We start from the raw sequence: 19,681 nt of genomic DNA on the forward strand, positions 1-19,681 counted from the left end.
AGCCTGGGGACATATTTTCAACTATAAAGTGATATTGCCATTTGCAGGCCCTTCCCTAAAAGAGTTACAATGAAGTTTTTTTGCTTTTCACAGTAAGTACAGCTGCTACTGGGTCAGTCACCCTTGCTTGAACCCCTTAAAATAAATGCTCTATAGATAAAGGTGCTCATAGAGTATGACAAGAGTACATAGGTTTCAGGCTTAAAAAATGGCTCAGTGGGGCACAAAATGTTGCCTGCAGGTTATTTATTTATTAGGGCTGAATAAATGCTCCACTGAACTTGGAACCCAGTGAAATTGAAATTTAGTGTGCTGCTCGATTCCTTGTTTACCCACAACTGTCTCCTGATTTAAGCAACTACCATCATAATGGGTAGCAATTTACCTGCCTGGGTAGAAGCCAATTCCATATACTGTATATTAACAAGATTCTATAGTGACTAAAGTACCCCCTCTTGTAAAATATAAGGATATTATATGTTACCGAGGAGTTTCATGACCATATAAAAACACGAGGCCGAAGGCCGAGTGTTTTTATACAGGTCATGGAACTCCAAGGTAACTTCTAATATCCTCATATTTTGCAACTGGGGGTACTTTATTTATTATAATACACATGTTTTAGGGAGTCATGTGACAGAAATGACATCAGGCTCATTTTATAAATAAAAAAAAATCAAGTTATAAAGCAGATTGGTGAATGATGACAGTAGAAGGATGTCCCCATCATTCAGGAGCATTCTGAGCCTTCCTCATAACCATAGAATCTGCTGTGGTTATTGTTATACCACTGGAATCATGCAAGTATAACCTCTGATAGCAATCTTATCTATGTCAGAGGTTAAAAGAATTGTTTATGCATTTACTTTATTTCTACATACGGTAAGCCCGACTGAATGGGTTCAATTCAAAAAGAGGGGTAAAGTTATTTTATGGCACAGGGTATTCTTACCTTTAACCTTTAGATAATGACCTCCAAATCTGTAAGCTTCAAAATTGAGCGACAACGGTGTATTGGACTGGTCCAAAAATATATCCACTTTATTCAGATCAATGCCTTTTCTCTCAAACGCTGGTATCAAAACCTCTCTATAAGGGATAACGATGACAGATATAAAATAAGAACACTGAAATACAATAAGGTTACACTTTTGTAATACTTCTTGCAAAATAAATGGCAGATCATAGAACTTGGTCCTAAATAAAACGCAATGTTTTCTCTAGGGCCACTGTACCTCCATATGTTTTTGAAAGACAAGAATCGGAATCCTGCTGAAAAAGGCCAAATTCTGGCCGAATCCTGAACTGAATCCAGGATTTGCTGCATCCCTCAATGCAAGTGGTTTTATGTGCAACTCACTGTAGGGAAAAGTTCAAGTTGTTCACTGCCTTTGCGGTCGTAATTGAGCCCTCATATTTCTTAAAGGGATTCTGTCATGATTTTTATGGTGTCGTTTTTATTTCTTAATTGCACTATTTACACTGCAAACAATTCACTCTACCATGTAAAATTTAATTCCTGCACCAACAAGTTTATTTTTATTTAGTTAATATTGGTGTATAGACAGCTATCTCAGGTCATTTTGCCTGGTTGTGTGCTTTCAGAAAGAGCCAGTACTTCATGATGGAACTTCTTTTGGGCAGGCTGTTATTTCTCCTACTCAGTGTAAAAGAAGGAGTCACAGTGGGACTTAGACTTTTACTATTGAGTGTTCTTCTTATATCTACTAGGGAGTTGTTATCTTGTGTCAGAAGCTGTTATCTGCTTACTTTCTAATTGTTCTGTTATTAGGCTGCTGGGGGGTTGATATCAATCCAACTTGCACTGCCGCAGTAAAGAGTGGCTGGAGTTTATCAGAGCACAAGTCACATGACTGGGGGCACCTGGGAAACAAACAATATGTCTAGCCCCATGTCACATCTCAAAATTAAACATAACAAAAACTGTTTGCTCTTTTGAAAAACAGATTTCTGTGCAGAAGTTTGCTGGATCATTACTATTAACTGATGCAAAAAAAAAACATGTGACAGTATCCCTTTAAGGAAAATATAAAGACAAGGCAAATAAATGAAAATAAATACACAGATATTGATAGTATGGTTTTATTGTAGAGCACAATAAAGCATTTGTATGACTATACGCTATGTATAAAAGACAGTTATGTGCGTAAGGAATAGCTATAAGAATGTGTTTGACATCTATCAGTTTTGCATCTCGAAACAGAAGGCTGAGTTATTTCACAAAGAACTTTTATCACACAGAGGTTTGTGATGCACTTCCTCTAGTATCTCTCTCATGTGGCTGACACGTGGTATTTCAGTTCTACGTCTGCTATTGCTTACGTACAACATTACCCACAAGTTAGAAAAGCCTGTTCTTAATCATTGCCTGGTATTTTCACTTGCCCTTCATGACTTCTGCTGGGGTGTCCTTCCCACAGACACTTAGTCCACTGTGTACAAAGATGCACATGATTTGCACCGAGGATGAGCTTTGTGGGGGAAGCCTCCCTAGTGGCATTTCCCATATAACCCCCAAAAACCCAACTGGGTCAATAGAACATACTCCTTACAAAGGGCTCCTGATAGGCCACCTGTCTTATTGCCTCATTAACCAAGACATTTGCATCAGACAGAGCAAACTTGTTGTTGGCATCATACAGTTTAGCTTTATCTGTAGGTCATCTGCTATGCAAATGTCTCCTCTAGTTTGAAACTAAAGTACAAGTAAGAGTTAAGAGGAATGCGGACTGTTCTTACAATTGTCAGAATCAACAATCAACCTGTTCTCTGGGGTGATTTTCTCTTTGGAGTGCCTGCCTTTCTATGATTTGAAATTGTCTGCTTCCTTAACTACAAGCTATACACCTGGGCCCACCAAGTATACTAGTAGGTTTACTCCAAACCAAAGAATAGTTCCATTAATCCTTAGTATGGTTGTTCTTTTGATTGTATCTCTTTGCAAAGTTGCAAAAGAAACTCTAGCGCTACCCAATATATATGCACTGCCAAGAAATCAAGAGCTAGTAATGAGCAAAATATTTTGCAGAGTTTCGCCATAAAAATTATGCCCATAGACTTAAATGGGTTAAAAAAAATTAGGTGTAGCTACTTATTAAATAAGATATTTATAAAAAAAAAAGGCAGGCACCAGGGGAGTAAGTAAATAAGAAGCAGATCCTGTGACTGATAGCAGGTCCAGAAGGTATAGGGGGACCCACTGCCATTTCAATAAAATGTCTTCAATATTTTAGTGGGCCCTATATTAATTTTGTAGGTTTTAGTAATACTGCATCTTGTTATTCCTCTGGCAGGTACATTAATAAAAAGCCTGTGGCTGCTGTTATTCATGTACCCTAGCCATGAAGTACGTCAGGCAGTGCTCTGTATCAGAATCAACACCAGCAGCTAAGTGGTTTTTACTGACACTATTCCAGTGCAGCCATAAAGGGTTGATTGTTAATCTCTTCCCTTTTAAGTGTTTAACTACATATTGTAAAGTGGTGATATTATTGGCACAGGAACTGTTGCAGCAAAGTAAAGCCACACCAATTTGCTGCCATTTGATTGGACAGATAGTAGGGGATTGTTTTAAATGCATCAGTTTATTGGGTCATTATTTCAGGATCTCCCCTTCTCAAGACTGTCGACAGACTGAGTCGGCAGCTTATTGGCCCGTGTGTGGGGTCATCCGTTGGGCTTCCCCAATCGATATCTGGCTGAAAGTCGGACAGATCTCGATCGGGCAGGTTAAAAAATGCTATCAGATAGTGCCCACATCTATGCGTGTATGTGGTCCCATGATCTCACCACCCGTATCGGATCCATTATGATCGGATCGTTGGGCCCTAGGGCCCACGATCGGATGAACCGGCTACCCACTTCAATGTGGGCATATCGGGAAGAGATCCGCTCGTTTGGCCAAAGAACTAATTGGCAAGGGTCATACAACAGAACGCAAACATAACTAGACAAATAAATATAATTCACATACATTAGACTAGGGGAGGAATGCCTATATATTTCATTAAAAAACTGACCTAAATAATGGCCACAATCTCTGCAAGAAAAGAATAAAAACAGAGCTGTTAGGACAAATCAGCAGGACTGCATTTCGGTTGTGACTACAGCACAAACAAAGCACAGACTTTAAGGTCAGGCCGTGCAGTACCACTGATTTAACACGTACTTCCTGACACCGCTTAACCTCATTCTCAGGATGTCCTGTGACTTTGGACCCCTGGGAGCCCAATAAGAATTGAATATGGTTTTGGACAAATAAGTCACGGGTACCCGACGGAAGTGCTTTTTTTAAGTACTTAAAAAGTATAAAATCTCAAATATTCACAAGGAACAGATACTGTCATTTAATTTAAAAAACACTGAAATGTGTAATGAATGTATGTTTTGGTTTGCATTCCCTTTAACAGTTCCTTTAAGCTCCCACACCTGACATTTAACATTATTCAGTGTTATGATGCCTTGACATATTAAAATGATCATAAAAAAAGATTTTTTTTTGTAGCGGGTACAAACTTTAGCAACACTGGTCTAGTCTCTGTATGTAAATAAGGGGCTCGTTTGGGACCAGAAGCTGGATACCGTACAGTTGCTCGAGGATGGGTGGGAGCACTGAATTTCCTACTGATAAGTTATTAGCAATAAGCAAGCAGAGTCTTTATAAAATTACCCTAAATGGAATATCTTAGGCCAAGGAATGACATAGAAAAGCTTTACCATAAAAATGTCCAAAAAAAGAAAAAACTTTGAAGTTCAACCACACTTTTCAAAGCACCTAGCGGTAGTGAACACATATTTATTTAAAGAACAGTCAATGCAATATGAGTGTGGCATTTAGGAGGACTCACAGTGAATTTACTGGCATAATGTGAATTCAAAATAATGAAGTTTAAAGGTTCTCTCTGGCCTTGCATAGGTTTCCCAAAGTACTACGGTTTAATGCGTTTTCGTATTAGACAGCCACAGTATTTTATAATAACGAATGAATGAAGAAATCAGAGATTCCATTATACCTAAGCATGTGGTATTGTGACTTTATACTCATCAGACTAAAGACTTGAGGGCGCATTAGGAAATTCTCTAAAAATCTCTATCTAAAAGTATAGAATCGCAGCTCATTGTTCATATTGGTACAAAATCTCTCTTATTCTGTGTCATGTGAAAAGTTTCCTGAAGTTCAGTTATAATTGCAACAGATTCACCTTTCTAAAATCTAATACTGAATATCTCCCTGACCTTTCCTCAACATTCCTTGCTAAAAGGGCATCTCTGATGCTCAATAGGTTCACAGTACGGCACTAGATTCTAATGTTAATGAGACAATGCCTGTAATAACAGAACAGTTAGAGGACTCTTTCGAGCAAAAAGGTCATTAAATTTTTTTCCAGCGGCCGAATTCAAGCCATAAAAGTAAATACCTCTCACTGTCATCTATCTGTGTCAGAAATATAAAAGCTAGTGATGGAGGGTGTTACAACAGAAAAAGAGAATTTGTTAAATCGGAGTTGAATAAATCTTATTTATAAGACAGCCAGGGTACTAAACATTGCTCTTCCTGTAATGACCCCTCTGGCCTAGAAGGCAAAAATGAGGCTTGATTCATAGGTAAGAAGGGTAATATAGAAAGGCTGGATTTTTTTTTATTGAAAGGTTGTAACCTTCCCCATCTCCTTATATAGGGATAATGAGTACAGGCATACAATTACTAAGATATACAGCTTTAATATTAAGAACTAGAAAACTCTGATGAAGAGTTGGCATAATAACATACTGTTAAACTCCTCTATCCACATTATATTTAGAGTTACAGAAGTTAAAGTAGTGGATAGATTAACAAAGCCTGAATGATACACGTGTCAGACACACTTTTTAATAACAGTTAGGCGGTTTTGCTATCTTCTATTATGTGTTATTAAAGAGAACATATGGGTCACTGGAATATTTGAAATGATGCAAACTTCAGCAAAATGGTGGATATAATTTACAGTGGAAACTCTGTGAAAGTCTCCTCAAAGTCTACTAAATGCATTTACAGTTCAACAATAACAGTGCCAGGCTAAGGTGCCTGTGGTTCCCCAGATAACCGATAGATAGACCTGAGCCCACTGGAAGTCTCCCTTTCACCCTGGTGAGCCAGTTCAGCATCATACATTTCTGTATATATAACTTGAAAAATAGATGCCCAGTTTGGAAGCCTGATTTGCCCAGAAAATGTCACCTCTTTAATGCAGCATGTGTTTGTGTCGGTGGTTCCATCCTTATTTCTTGCCGTTTTTGATTTGCCATATTCACTTTTGTAAAATACAAGCAGCAGAATATGAATAAAGGAATAAATGGTTTACCCAAGTGACTTCTTCTTCATAGCAGGTACAATCTCAGTTTCTATATCAACATTCAAATCAAATTTCAGAGTGAAGCATTCCTTGCTCGGGTCCTGTAAAGATACAAGGTGTTGGATATTATTGCACTCGGCACAGTGTTTCCAAGGGATACTGTGAGATTATACTGATCCTTTCCATCAAACAAAAGACAAACACAGATGTGGGAGGATATCTAATCACAGTTATACTGCCTTATGGGCAACAAAATAAAAGTCACCACAGGCCTATAATAGAAAGAGTTCCTTTAGTGTGGAAGATTGTGCGCATCTATGCACAGAGGATGTTATGACACAAGTGTTTTAAAACATAAGATGGTAGAATTTGTTCATTGTTAGACCATGGTGATCTGTTTTGAGAACTAAGCAAGGTGTTTAAAAGCACAAAGCACTAAAATATATTTTGACAACTGAATAGAATATTATTACATATTTATTTTACCCATGATAAATAATCCTAAAGCATGGCGTGCATAAGTAGTTCTATATAAATAAAAATATACATATATACATTTGTAATATCTTTATTTACTATTTAAGATCCCCTGCTTCCCTGCTCCACATGAGAGGTGAGTGTAATCATCTGGCTCACTGAGTGAGTATTTAGGGATCCCCTTTAAGATAAGACATTTAGGGTAAAACTGTCTGCCCATGAATTGTGATTAATGGAGTGACACAAATTTGTCAATGTCTTGTCGCTATGTGCACTGTATGTAAAGCTGGGCAGTGCTGTAATTCATTGGGAAAATCTCTTGCCAGTCGGAAACACCGATGACCAACAATGGTCATAAAACTGGCCAATACACATGTATTACATAGACCTACAAATGATTGCCATTGCTTCCAGTTTGCTCTATACATCCAACGATATAAAATTGTTTTAATATATTTTACTAACATCTAAAATCCTTTTCAAATGTTCTGGCCCATAAATGGATTCAGGAGACCCAATCAACTGTTCAGAGCCTAGGAGTTTAAAGGACAGGTAAAGTCTACATTTTGCTACAATGTAAATTAGTTGAGCATATCTTCCCCAGCCAAGCCACGTCATTTGTACTGCATATACCACCTCCATTTGCCAGCGCCAACAAGATCAGTTAATTTCCACTGCTGTTGACTGTAGAGGATGCCCCAGCCACAGCAAGAGCGGCTCACGGTTTTTTATGCACTAAAGCTGGAGGGTAAAGATATCCTGTGGTGGGGTTAAGGCCCATGGTGGGCCAGGGATATGATGTGAAGGAGGCTGGAACTTGTTATTTTGAAGCCCAAGGAAAATGCTTAAATTTCACCCAAAGTGCATCAAGAGTGCAGGTAGACCTGTCTTAAAAAGGACAGGGTCCCAACAATACTCCACATCATCTGGCCAAAAGTTTCACAGGGGCTACCAAATAGCCAAGCACAGCCCTTATTTGGAACCCCTAGGAACATTTTTCATGCTTGTTTTGCTCCCCAACTCTGTTTACATTTGAATGTGACTCATGGGTAAAAAAAGTTGGGGAGCGGGGACCCGTGGGCTAGAGGATCAAGTGTTTCTCTATCAAACCAGTGGGGGGGCAGCGGCTCCCCAAACTGATCTTAGCCAAAGGTAGAGCAGCAAGGCTGGAACTTGTAGTTGAATCACAGCTAGAGGGCTGCAGGGTGTAGAAAGGTAGTTTCAGCATTAACAAAAGAAAAACAAGTGTCATAGGAAGACAGACAGGTGGGCCCCACGCAAAGCACCATATTGTTTTTTAGTCAATGCAGGAGAGTGTAACAATGCACACACTGCAGACTCTGTGGCCCCATTGTTTTGTTGTTGGTCGTGTCACCCAGTCTAATTTAAAGAACACAGTTTCCTAATCTTAACTGAACTCGTAGCATGGGATTTCTTTTGTGCTTGAATGAATTAAACTCACAAAGGGTTCATATACAATATAAGACTGAATTCTATTATCTGGGAATGTATATCCCCAGACTGTGTCTTAAAAAATTCCTATTATCGTCTACAAGGAAAGACACAGCCAATAAAAGAGTTGGCACATACAATAGAGTGCAGCACAACATCTATATAAAAAATCAGCAATGCACAGTGATATGCATAGAATAGAGGAATGCCTGGAGGCACGAAACTGTGAGCCATGGAAAGTGGGCTCATGGGTATGTAAAAATAATAACAGACACACCTGGAATGTGGAACTTTTTTAATAAAGGGGGCGTCTTGATTAATTATTCAGAATTAGGCAGTTCAGCATATTATTCTCCATCCAATGATGTCTAAAATTGCACAACAGCTAACTGGGTGCTACAACTCCTTTATGTATGTCCTGGATTTAAACTCTGATCCCATGTAGCCATTGAAAATGCACGTGGCACAATAAGCACACAGCATATTGTAGTAAGAAAAACAGATGCTATTTTATCCATAAATAGCTCATTAATCAATCACAAGACACTAGTGCTTTCCTTTAGCACTTGTTTATGTACCTTAAGGCATTCCCAATGTGAACATTATCTGCAGAAATGACAAAACCAATTCCATTAATCCATAAACACTAATTTTCTTTTTTTTGGGAGTTGACAACATTTTAGCTAGTACTTTTATTTTATTTATCTTGTACTTTTTTTATTTTTAGAATCTGCAAAACCAATCTGCCGTCCATAAATTGTGCAAAAGCATTAATCAGAATTTGACCTTGAGTAGGCAAGAGACATCAAAAGGCAACTACTTATTACTACATTTTCCTGCCAACCCACCATTGTTTGTATTTTTTAATAAAATTGGTAATAGGTGAACATGAATAGAAAAAAAGTAACCTTTGAAAAATTGTGGGCCTAGCTTCCATTTCATTTCCCAAAGCAGAGGATTGGAGAGCTCAGCCCAGGCCAGTAAGGATAAGAGTTAGCACAGGGGAATGTAAACCTAAATATAAATTTTTCACCTTATGAGAGAAATTTTAATTCTAAGCAGCTTTCCAATACATATTGATTTTTCAATCATGCAATATTAATGTTATTGAAAATATTATCCTAAGGCTAGGGTCAAACAAATATAGATGGAGAAATGCAGGCTGAGTATCCTCTCCCCTGCTGTTGCTCTTCCTGCGCCCATAAGAATTGTCTCCACTTCGGTGCTGGCTGTTGCAGTGCATTTTAGCAAAAAACATGTTTGCATTTCACAGCCGATATCAGGCACGTCTGCCTGCAGCCGAGCAGAAGAGCGAATTCATGACCTGCGTTTCTCCACAAGCTGAGATCCCCCTAGTCTGACCATAGCCTTATTTCCTGTTCCTTCAACATGGCAGTGGGCACATAGGGTTAATCCCCCTGCCGGAAGGAAGGTACAGGAAGTGATGCAATAAAAGGGACTCCCCTTCGCCTTGGCGCCCATTCTTTTTCTTCCTGTCAGGAAAAATACCCTCTCAGTTAACAGAGCTCCTCTCCCTCTGTTGATGATCCTGAGCCGAGATACCCTCATCTTATGTGAGCACAGGACGAGCCGGCGGGCTCACGGCCAACCGTTGCCGCCAGCGCAATAAGGCGCAATGCCGCTCGCGTAGCGGCGCATGCGCAATAAGACGCTGAAGCGCCCATTACTCCATCCTGAGGCGCGAATGCGCAGGCGCAACTTCCGGGTAAGCTTAAGGGGCAGGATGGAAAAAAAAAACTTTATTTAAATCCCCTCAGCTACTACATTAAATCAGTAGATAGCTGGTGACTATTTGCACAAGACCAAGTGTGCGAAAACACTGTATGACTGTTCCCAGGTGTAAGTAGTTGCCTATGGGAGTAACTTAACGCTAGGAGCACAGGTGATTAAACAAAGTAACCTGTTTTGCGTGTATCTTTACAGGCTGTCTGTAATGAGCAACAGACGATCACATTCAAGCTCCAGAGGGTAAGCATTGGAGGAGAGTGATTATGGGACTAACAAACAAGCTACAAGACAGTAAGTAAAATCCACCTTTTTTACTTTACAGGAGCTCGTCACGCAGAGATGAGCCCAGCAGAAGCAAAAGCTCCAGGAAACAATGCATGGCCTGTGACAATCCGGCCTTGCCAGACAAAAGGCTATGCAAAAAATGCCTTATAGATGCAGGTGAACCAGGCCAAGAACAAATGGCAAACATGATGGACTGGATGCAATCCACTTTCAAACAGTCCATGGCCACAATGGTGGATGAGGTGACAGGCAAAGTTATGAACAACCTGAACAAACAAGGCCTTACACCATCCATAGGCCAATCTTCAGTCAGGGCTGAGGATTCAGACAACTCAAGTAACTCAGAAGGAGAAATACACCTCTCTGACACAGAAACTGAAGATACAGAGGACACAACTTTTAACATTGAGTTTATGGAACCTCTGATAAAACACATGAGAGCTACTTTGGACCTAGAAGAAGAGGGCCCATTACCAAAACAAGATAAAATGTTTAAATCCAGCTCTAAAAAGAACCAAGTATTCCCGGTACATGAGGTCATCTCTAAAATCATTCAATCAGAATGGGAAGCCCCAGACAAAAAGATAGGGGAATCCAAGCGTTTCACAAGAATGTATCCATTTTCGGAACAAGAGGTGAAAAACTGGGTGTCCACACCCAAAGTAGATGCCGCTATAACCAGAATAGCTCGAAGAACAACTCTGCCCATAGACGAAGGGGTATCCTTAAAAGACACAATGGAGAGAAGGCAAGATGCCATATTGAAAAAAATGTTCCTGATTGGTGGAATGTCGTGCAAGACTGCAGTAGCCACCACCTCACTGGCCAGAGCGAACAACTTATGGATCTCTGAAGTTGAAAATGCCATAAAATCAGGAGAAGACAAAGAGAAAATATTAGACATCATACAAGATATCAAAATAGCCAACAACTACACAGCAGAGGCTTCACTTGACGGAACACGAATGGCAGCAAAATCCATGGGGATGGCAGTAGCGGCCAGAAGAGCTTTATGGCTGCGTCACTGGCAAGCGGATTCACAATCCAAACATAATCTATGTTCCCTACCATTCAAAGGGAAACTTCTGTTTGGAGAAAAACTAGACCAAATTATCTCCAAGGCTTCGGCTGGGAAGTCAGCATTTCTGCCTCAAGACAGAAAAGATAAAAAACCATACAGGACCTGGGCCAGAGATCAAAAACCTGCATTTTGTGACACAAAACAGTACAGACCAGGGAAACCCTCCTTTCGACAACCCTGGAGATCCAGATTTCAAAATCAGGAAAAAAGAGAACAAAAAACAGATAAGAAATCAGCATGAAGGTGCGCGAGCCCCCCTGACCCAGGTAGGAGGCAGACTACAAGCCTTTGGGACAGTGTGGGCTCAACACATAACAGATGCCTGGGCCCTAAATACTATTGCAAAAGGGTACACTCTCCAATTAAAAAGTACCCCCAAAAGAAGTTTCATGACATCAGACAAGAAAAGACCAAATCAAGAAACAGAAAACATCAAAACCACCTTGTCGGACCTCCTGGACAAGAATGTCATAGAGGAGGTTCCAAAACTGGAACAATTCTCAGGCACATATTCCCACCTATTCTTAAAACAAAAGAAAAAGGGAACATTTCGGGCTATTCTCAATCTAAAGACCCTAAACCAACACCTAGAAGTTCAAACTTTCAAGATGGAATCCATGAGAACCATCGCAATGCACATCTGCCCTGGAGACTGGATGGCAAAGATCGATCTGCTAGATGCATACTTCCACATCCCCATATGGGAACCACACAAGAAATTCCTAAGGTTCATGATACTGGGAAAACACTACCAATATCGAGCCATACCCTTTGGACTTGCAACGGGGCCCAGAGTGTTCACCAAAGTCCTTGCTCCTCTTCTAGAGCATCTCCGGATAAAAGGAATCCAGATCTTCGGTTATCTGGACGACTTATTAGTCAAGGCTACCACACCCCAAACACTGATCAACCATCTGAAAACAGTGGAATCCACACTGTCAAACTGGGGGTGGTTAATCAACGAGAAAAAATCTATTCTGATACCAACTCAAGAAATCCTTTTTCTAGGAACCATGATCAACACAAAAAAATGGACATCTAAGCCTACCTCAGGAAAAAATACCAGACATACAGGACCAAGTAAGACGACTTCACTCAAACCCCAATCCTTCAGCAAAAACTTGTCAAAAAATACTGGGGAAATTCAGCTCCACTATAGACTCGGTCAAATGGAGCAGAATACATATGAGAACACTGCAAAGAGAATTCCTGGTTCAATGGAATAAGAATCACTCAGAGTCACAACAAATCACTCTGTCGAGGAGCACGATACAATCCCTAGCCTGGTGGCTGAAGGAACAGAACTTAAAGAACCCGATATCTTTAAAACCCAGAGCTTGGGTAACCATCACCACGGATGCCAGCAGGTTGGGATGGGGAGCGCATTGTCAGAACTTGACATGTCAGAACACTTGGTCCTGGGAAGAAAGCAAAAGAAGCTCCAACTGGAGGGAGCTGAATGCAGTACTACGGAGTCTGCCAAAATTTCAGAAACTCATTCAAGGGAAAGAGGTCCAAATAAGATCCGACAACCTCACGACAGTCAATTACATCAACAAACAAGGATGAACAAAATGTCAAGCTTTATTGAACACGACCATAACTATATTTGCTTGGGCAGAAAAGAACCTGAAAGACATATCAGCAACATACATCCCAGGAGCCCAAAACTCACTAGCAGATCATCTAAGCAGAAAATTCCCAGCGATAGGGGAATGGGAACTCAACCAGGAGATCTTCGAAATGATATCCCACAAGTGGGGGCCATTTTCAATAGACCTCATGGCAACTGCTCAGAACAAGAAAATCCAGACATACTGTTCTTGGAAGAAAGACAGTCGAACAACATACTGGGATGCGTTCTCATTTCCATGGAAATTCCGAACAGCCTACATCTTTCCACCGCTGGCAGTCATCTCGAAGGTTATACAGAAAATCAGATCGGACAAAGCGAACGTAGTGATCGTGACCCCTTGGTGGCCCAGGAGAGCCTGGTTCCTGATGTTAATGCAACTGAAACAAGAGGAGCCATTTCACCTCCCGACTCTACCATCAATCCTACACCAGGGGACAGTACTACACCCAGACCCAGACAGCTGGGCACTAACAGCCTGGAGATTGAAAGGAACAGGCTAAGCCAGCTAGGACTATCCGACTCCACAATCACCACGGTGTTAGCATCCAAAAAGAACTCAACACACATCAAGTACGCTAAAACCTGGGATACATTCACACAATGGTGTAATGAGAAAAAACTTGATCCGGTGACGACTTCAGAAATCACCTTACTAGAGTTTCTACAATCAGGAGTTGATAGAGGATTATGCCTTTCCACACTAAAAGGGCAAATAACGGCAATTTCCTCTTACACAAACATGCAATGGGCATCCAATCAATTGGTCAAAAAGTTTCTTTTAGGCATAAAGAAGCTCAAGCCCATTATCAGATCAGAAGTTCCTCCCTGGGACTTATCCTTGGTCCTGAATGCACTAATGGATAAACCTTTTGAGCCTCTAGAAAATGTTCCCCTAAAGGTTCTATGTCTAAAAACAGTATTTTTACTGGCCATAACATCAGCAAGGCGTGTAAGTGAGTTACATGCACTATCCATCAAAACTTCAAAAATGACTTTCTTTGCAGACAAAGTGGTATTGAAGACAGCAGATGGGTTCTTGCCTAAAATTACATCCAAATTCCACCAATGCCAGGACTTGGTATTGCCATCATTTCACCCTGAACCTAGGAATGAACATGAAGAAAAGCTACACACCTTAGACATAGTCAGATGTCTCAAGACTTACCTCAACAGGGTGGCAGACTTCAGGAAAACAGAATACCTACTGGTCACAACCAATGGCAAAGGAGCTGGAAACAGAGCCTCGAAAAGCACGATTGCGGGGTGGATAAAACAATGTATCCAGATGGCCTACTCATTACAGGCAGCACCTGAACCAGTAACTAAAGCACACTCTACTAGAGGGATAGCAGCTTCATGGGCACTCCGAGCCCAGGTATCCGCAGAAGACATCTGCAAAGCAGCCACATGGTCTTCTCTTTGTACCTTTTCCAAACACTATAGGTTTGACACTTATTCCAAAAGCCTAGCCGGATTTGGACATTCGGTCTTAGCGGCAGCAACTTCTAACAAATAAATAAGCTCTGTTAACTTATGTGGGTGTTTCTATTCCTTATTCCCTCCCTATGTTAAGCTTGTTAAATCCCTATGTGCCCACTGCCATGTTGAAGGAACAGGAAAACTGAAAATCATATCATACTTACCGAGATTTTCGTTTCCTGGACTGAAACATGGCAGTGGGCAGGGTCTTCCCTCCCAAGGGTATTTTTACTCAGTCAGAAAGAATGGGCGCCAAGGCGAAGGGGAGTCCCTTTTATTGCATCACTTCCTGTACCTTCCTTCCGGCAGGGGGATTAACCCTATGTGCCCACTGCCATGTTTCAGTCCAGGAAACGAAAATCTCGGTAAGTATGATATGATTTTCAGTTGTCTTTTCCTTGGTGGCTATGACTTTTGAAACAATGTAGCAGAAGCCAGCAAAGGCGTAACTAGAGGGGGGCGGGCCCTGGCGCGGGACGTGCAGCCGGGCCCCGCCCCCCTCCGTACGGCCGGAAATGGCCGCAGAACTGAGTGGTGCGCGAGCTGCCGGGGGGCCCTGAGGGGGTGCGGGCCCTGGCCCACTCGCACCCCCTGCTCCCCCGTAGTTCCGCCACTGGAAGCCAGTCAATTATATGACAAGTGTTAACATGCTGGACCTCTGCTACATTATTTCAGAAAGGTGCAAACAAATTCTACTTTCAATGGAACTTACAAACAACTTTCAAACAACCAAAAATGTATCATGAATGTATACTGGAAAGTTACTTGGAATTATGCAAAATTTTAATTATAGGGTTTACATCCCCTTTAAAGGGGACCCGTCACCAAAAAAAATTATTCCAAATCCTATTTTATCATGTTAGTCAAGCAAAATGAACTTTAATTACAATTAAATTATTTGAATCTTGTTTGCATCAGTCTGGGAATTCAAAATAATAGCAATTATAGCAGTCAGGAGCCATTTTTTCAACACTGTTATTAAGAGAAGCCTTGCATCATCTCAGAATCTTGTTTGTGCACCAGAATGGGGGACCTGATGTGCATCCCCATACCCTGGCTACACAATTAAATGGTGAAGACATGTAGGAAGTGCTGAATGGAAAGTGAAAGTGATTGCTTGCCCCGCCTCTATGCCTAAGGAATAGAGGAGGGGCAGGCAATATTTGATTGACAGCTGAGATTTTAAAATGAGTTTACAACCAATATGAATGCTTTGATGAAAAACAAGAATTTGGATTTCATGTTTAATTTGAAAAGGACTTTTATTATTCAGCTTTTTATGTCTGGGTGACAAGTTCACTTTAAGGAAGCCAAACACTGTGTATGGATACACTCTTCTGCTCTGTATACACAGAGCCAATTTACTAATACAAGAATGGGATCCATTATCTGGAAACCCGTTATCCAGAAAGCTCAGAATTACGTAAAGGCCGTCTCCCAAAACATTGGACAAGACCAAATTTTGGGCAGCAACGGGTGACATTTAGTATTTGCTTGAGTCCCACCTAATTCACCATGTCACCTTACAACTGCTGTTCAGTACAATAGACAGTAATACTGCTAGTGTGGTGTTGGGTATATACTTACTCTAGGAACCAGGCTGCAGTTTGGAAGACAGAATAGATGATAACTCAAGGACAATATGATTTCTTTACAAAAACATAAAAAGAAAAAATGGCTAAATAGGAAACTTTGTGGTGCACCATCATTAAGGTTTTAGAGCAGCTTCATCATAATGCTTGAGAGCACTAACACGTAGTGATCAGTTCACTTTCATGTCATAAAGCTGATGTGGACCTATGACCTTTCCCTACAAATGACAAATTCATACAGATGGGTCTAAAGTTCTGATGCCTTTAATTGCAATGTAACCTGAGAATTACCCGCCAAAGCAACTTGTTATCTCTAGTGATTTCTGGGGATCTGCTTAGAAAAGAAAAAATTTCCTATTCCTGAGGCTGTTACACATGAATATTTAATTTCATGCTTTTCTAAAGTAAAAGGTTGGACAAATATATTCATACAGATAAAAGGATTTATTTATAACTTGCCTATAAGTTCACTGTTACCATTGTATGATGAGAGAGGGAGAGATAGCATGTCACTTGCATTGCAGGCAGTATGTGCTATGCCTTTTCTAACCTTATCCCAATATAATGTACACAATATAGCACCTCAACCATGACAGATGTAATGATATTGCTTAACTTCTTTTTTCATTTTCCCTCTGTATCCCTCTAATGGCAGTGTTAATGTTCCCTTTTGTATTGTTTCCACTTATTTATTACTTCTCTGATTGGTCAGTCTCAGCATCCTTCATCTGAATAAATGCAATGTGTCCATTTATATGTACAGGTATGGGATCCATTATATGGAAAGTTCTGAATTACAGAAGGGCCATTACCCATAAACTCAATTTTAATCAAATAATCAAATTAAATCAAATAATGACCCTTTTTCCCTGTAACAATATTAAAGATATTGGAGATAAAAACAATCCTAATGGGTTTATTTAACGTTTCAGTTATGTTTTGAAGACTAAAAGTAAGAAGATTATGGAAAATTATGGAAATATCCTTTATCTGGAAAACCCCAGGTACAGAGCATTCTGGATAATAGATTCCATACCTGTATAGTCAAATCATACAATAGTCAGCCGGCTAATAGGCCAGAAATGCCCAAAATGAAGCTCATGTTGACTCTGTGTGTTTAATAGCAACTGGTGGCATGACAAGATGAAAAGGTGCTGACATTGAAAGGGTTAAACATATTTTATTTTGAATTAAATAAAAAAAATCTTAATGTTCTGTTTAGTATTCCTGTCCAGGGATCCCCAACCTTTAGAACCCATGAGCAACATTCAGAAATAAAAGGAGTTGTGGAGCAACACTAGCATGAAAAATGTTCTTGGGGTGCCAAATAAGGGCTGTGATTGGCCATTTAGTAACCCCTATGTGGATTGTCAACCTACATTGAGGCTCTGTTTAGCAGGGCACCTGTTTTTTATGCAGCCAAAACTTGCCTCCAAGCCTGGAATTCAAAAATAAGCACCTGCTTTGAGGCCACTGGGAGCAACATCCAATGGGTTGGAGAGCAACATGTTGCTCATGAGCAACTGGTTGGGGATCACTGCTGTAGTCAGATATAAGCATGCATTACTTTCCATTATAAACCTTAGTCTCTACTTGCCAAAGCATTCTCATTATTTGTTTGTTTTTTTGGGAATATAGTAAACAAACTAAAATGTGTTTTAATTTTTAATTTTGATGTTGTTGTTATTGGTATGACTGGCTACGCTACACAGCTCTGCATTGTTATACCTTTAGGTAAGAAGACCTAAAAAAATAATAAAAAAAAAATAAAATAAAAATAATAATATGTTATTGAATCCACTGCAGTCATAAAGACAGTGACACAAAGGAAGATTTGTCGCCCCCGAGATTTTTTAGACTCAGCTGCGGGCGACTTATCTCCCGAAAATGCCTCTCCATTGCCGATAATTGAAATTATATGCCCAACTGAGTGCTAAATCTCCTGAAGATGTCTCCAGAGGATACTGTAACTTCCTGCCTTCATTAAAGGAGAAGGAAAGTTAGGCACCCCCAAGTGATTGTATTTACTTACCTGGAACCCAGTGCCGGTGCTCCTATCATCAGAAAACTGTTCCGGCCCGCGGTTATTCCAGTGAGCACCACGGAGCGATCCGCTTCTGGCTTCTTCTTTCTTTAAATTTCCCAGGGCAGACGCATGCGCAGTAGAAGAAAGAGCTGACTTTTTAGTTAAAGTTCGGGTTTTCGCTCTACTGTGCATGCACAACCGCGCAAAGAAAGAGGAAGATGGAAGAGGATTGCTCCGTGGTGATCACTGGAATAATCCCAGGCCCATGCAGTTTTCTGCTGATAGGAGCACCAGACGGGGTTTCACAATCACTTGGGGGTGCCTAACATTTGGCACCCACAAGTGCAAGACGACTTTCCTTCTCCTTTAATACAAACATATTGTACTAAAAGCAAGGTCTTGCCACTATGAGCATCACCATGGAACTAAGAATACGCCAGAGTAATAGGATCTCAGGTGTACAATGAGTTGTCAGTGTACTCACCTCTGGGAATAAGCTGCAACATTGCTACTCTGTTATTGTTTTTGGAGTTAGCCCTCATTCAGGAACAGAAGGGGTTACACAGGTTAAGGCAAAAGTAAGTCGTCCAGTGTCCTGTATGTGCTGCTTATTGCAAATCTTGACGATATATATATATATATATATATATATATATATATATATATATATATATATATATATATATATATATATATATATATATATATATATATATATATTAAATCCATCTTACAATTTATGCTGGTCTTAAAAGAAATGTTTTAGTTTTGTTTTGTTTCACTAAAAACCCACAGCTGCATTTTCCACTCCTGGGAGGAAATAGGAATTACGTACTCAAGACGTCCATGTAAAAAGATATTCTGGTCATTAAAGATCATGCTGGTTTTTTTCTACTTACATCTGTGTGCCGTCTCCTGGTTTTCTTCTTGCTTAATTTCAGGCCTGCAGCTTTTTTGTCCCTGCAGGATAGAAAGAGAAAAGAAAAAAAATATGACATATTAGTAAAGGAAAGCTGAAGTGATACTTCAAAGGATGTGAGGGAGGATCAGTGAATCATGCAACAGACTGGATCCCAGAGAATCCAATTCTGTTCCCTGGGGGGCCGGGACAGTACAAGTCATGCTAGTCTTTTGCTTACACCTGAGCCAACCCTTCCTGCCCTACTGCACGGCTGAAATAAAATATGTTCTATTACAGAGAGACATTTGACTGCATTAAGGGACCATGGGACTTAGATTCATAGATTAAGAATCTATATCTCTGACATAGTTTTAGAATCACTGAGCTATACCTTTTCTTCTCAGGGGACGCACATTATGCAAAATCAAATTTGTGACCTAGAAATTGGTCTAGAACCATGTATTTGGCTTAATTAGTAGGAATGCACTGAACCCTGCTTCAGATGAATCCCCAAATCTTAGGGTATGGATTTGGGCAAATACCAAGCCAAATCTTGACCCTTGTGCCTGGCTGAAATTGCCAGTGCACAAGGGGAAATACACATACAATTTTTTCAGTTATATAGGTTTTCTGATTTTTTTCAGACAGGC

At 40.2% G+C, this 19,681-nt stretch overlaps 1 protein-coding gene across 2 annotated transcripts in view; it reads right to left on the minus strand.

Annotated features, from left to right (window-relative positions):
* The window catches only part of plekhg5.S (pleckstrin homology and RhoGEF domain containing G5 S homeolog), a 183,895-nt gene that overhangs the window by 52,144 nt on the left and 112,070 nt on the right, over nt 1-19,681 (minus strand). For both annotated transcript variants that reach the window (XM_041571485.1, XM_018227969.2), the window contains exons 4-6: nt 19,030-19,090; nt 6,363-6,454; nt 953-1,089 (exon numbers count right to left, since the gene is read on the minus strand). In XM_041571485.1, coding sequence (XP_041427419.1) covers nt 953-1,089; nt 6,363-6,454; nt 19,030-19,090 — 290 coding nt within the window. The remainder of the gene's footprint in view (nt 1-952; nt 1,090-6,362; nt 6,455-19,029; nt 19,091-19,681) is intronic.

Source organism: Xenopus laevis, chromosome 7S (genome assembly GCF_017654675.1).
Source record: "Xenopus laevis strain J_2021 chromosome 7S, Xenopus_laevis_v10.1, whole genome shotgun sequence".
Taxonomy (NCBI): Eukaryota; Metazoa; Chordata; class Amphibia; order Anura; family Pipidae; genus Xenopus; species Xenopus laevis.